The following is a 1,875-nucleotide window of genomic DNA, read 5'->3' as shown; positions in this document are numbered from 1 at the left end:
CTGGATGGGCATCTGCTGCTGGGGAGGGGGTCCAAACTGCTGCTGCTGCTGTTGTTGCTGACGCTGCATCTGCTCCTCGTGCTGACGCTGCATCTGCTGCTGGAGGTGCATCTGGATCTGCTGCTGGAGCTGCTGCTGCATCTGCTGCTCCTCGTGCTGACGCTGCATCTGCTGCTGGAGGTGCATCTGGATCTGCTGCTGGAGCTGCTGCTGCATCTGCTGCTGGTGCTGCTGCTGCATCTGCTGCTGGACCTGCTGGTGGGTGGGCTGCATGGGCGCCTGCTGGATCGGGACCACGATGGGCTGCATCTGGTCCATGGGGATGTGGCTGCAGAGCGGGAAAGACGGGTCAGGTAAGGGAACATTCTACGCTAAGGTCGTTTGCATGCAGGCCGCATGCTTACCGCTGGTCGTTGCCGCTCTCGCAGAAGATGGCCATCCTCTCGCCGGAGACGTGCTCGTAGCGCGGGTCCGTGGTCAGGTTGAGTCCGAACGGCAGGCGGACGGTGCGGGGCTGGTGGTCCACCACCTCCTCGGCGCGCCTCTTCTCCACCACGCAGTTCATGCGCGAGCGCTGGTTGCGCTCCATCAGGGCCTGCATCACACAGCCACACCGGGGTTAGCGAGCTAGACTCACTTCGCCACGACGAGTGACGTCCCCTGAGGGGGTGAGCCGAGTACTTACGCCGGCCAGGTCGTCGAAGTCGAGCTGCAGGGGCAGCTTGAGGTGGATGGGCGGGTCGACGGCGTTCTCCTGCTGGTCGTCCTCCTTGTCGTCGCGGTCCTTGCCGCTATCCTGTTCCTGGCGGGGCTCCTCCCTCTTGGAGTGCTGCGAGGCGGACTGCGGCTGCTGGTCCGAGTCCGACGAGTCGCCCTGGGCGTCGCCCTGCTCGCCGATGAGCGCCTGGAACTGGGGTCCCATCGCGGCGCGGTCCTCCAGCATCTGGTCCTGCACAGGGTAGGGCGGCGGAGGGAGAGTCGTGATCAGTAATCAGGAACAATGACAGGGATGCGGGCCTAGGGGCGACCTGGATGAGGTTCGTTAGCCCGGATCGGCCACCAGGCCAGGCCACCGACAAAGGCGCCCGGCCGAACGCTCTTCCCTCTCTCTCTCTCGCTCCGCGTGTCAGCGTGCCCGCTCTCTTTCACTCCCCGCTCACGTCGACATGTGGCATGAGGCCACGCCCGTGTCCATAGCGGGGCGCGGCGGCGGGGCGGGCTGCGCGTGAGTGCCACACGAGTGCGTGGGCCCCGCGGCACCAAGCACGCACCGGTGGGGAAGGGGGGCGACATCGATACTCCGTGCCGACAAGCAGCTCACTTCCTGCTCCGAGGCCAGGCCTAGGAGCGTTGGGGTGTTCGACACGTCCTCGTGACTGACCGGGGTGGTGGTGGGCGTGAGGCGTCTCCCCGCGGGGCTCCCCTCCACCCCTTCCCCACCCACTACACCACCACCACCTGCTAGGAAGCACGCCGTCGTCGGTGCTTTCTCGCCCTGCTTCCTTCCCGCTGCTCCTTCCCTTCCTCGTCAAAGGAGGTTCTCCTTTTCTTCGGGCCGCCTGCGCGCCCGCCCCGCGCCGTACGCCGCCGCCGTACCCCCGCGGGGCTAACTCGGCTCGGCACCGCTCGACTCGGCTCGGTTTCATAACGCTTTCATTTTCGTCCGCGTGATTACGGCGGCTAGATAAGTGTGACTTGGCGACAAGAGGCCTACCCGGCTACCCGCGGCGGTACCCGCGCGGAAGGGGACAGAAGCGGCTCGGGGAGGAGGGGGACGGCGGGGATCATGCCTCGGCCTTCCTAGCGCCGCTTATTCATCACATTCACTGCCGCGACATGATCGCGAGCGTTCATTGAAGCTCCATCCAAGTAAAA

At 65.7% G+C, this 1,875-nt stretch overlaps 1 protein-coding gene across 1 annotated transcript; it reads right to left on the bottom strand.

The window, feature by feature from the left end:
• On the bottom strand, positions 1–969 carry LOC113214241 (putative cyclin-dependent serine/threonine-protein kinase DDB_G0272797/DDB_G0274007; the record flags this gene model as incomplete). The annotated part of the gene is made up of 3 exons (XM_052276385.1): positions 686–969; positions 405–595; positions 1–328 (listed from the first exon to the last, which is right to left on the bottom strand). Coding segments are annotated over exons 1-3 (777 nt in total), but the record flags the coding sequence as incomplete, so codon positions are not given.
• Between the last annotated feature and the right edge of the window lie 906 nt (positions 970–1,875).

The sequence above is a fragment of the Frankliniella occidentalis genome, unplaced genomic scaffold (assembly GCF_000697945.3).
Source record: "Frankliniella occidentalis isolate FOCC.00 unplaced genomic scaffold, Focc_3.1 Scaffold2744, whole genome shotgun sequence".
In the NCBI taxonomy this organism is placed as follows: Eukaryota; Metazoa; Arthropoda; class Insecta; order Thysanoptera; family Thripidae; genus Frankliniella; species Frankliniella occidentalis.
This window is presented reverse-complemented; position numbering and strand designations above follow the sequence as displayed.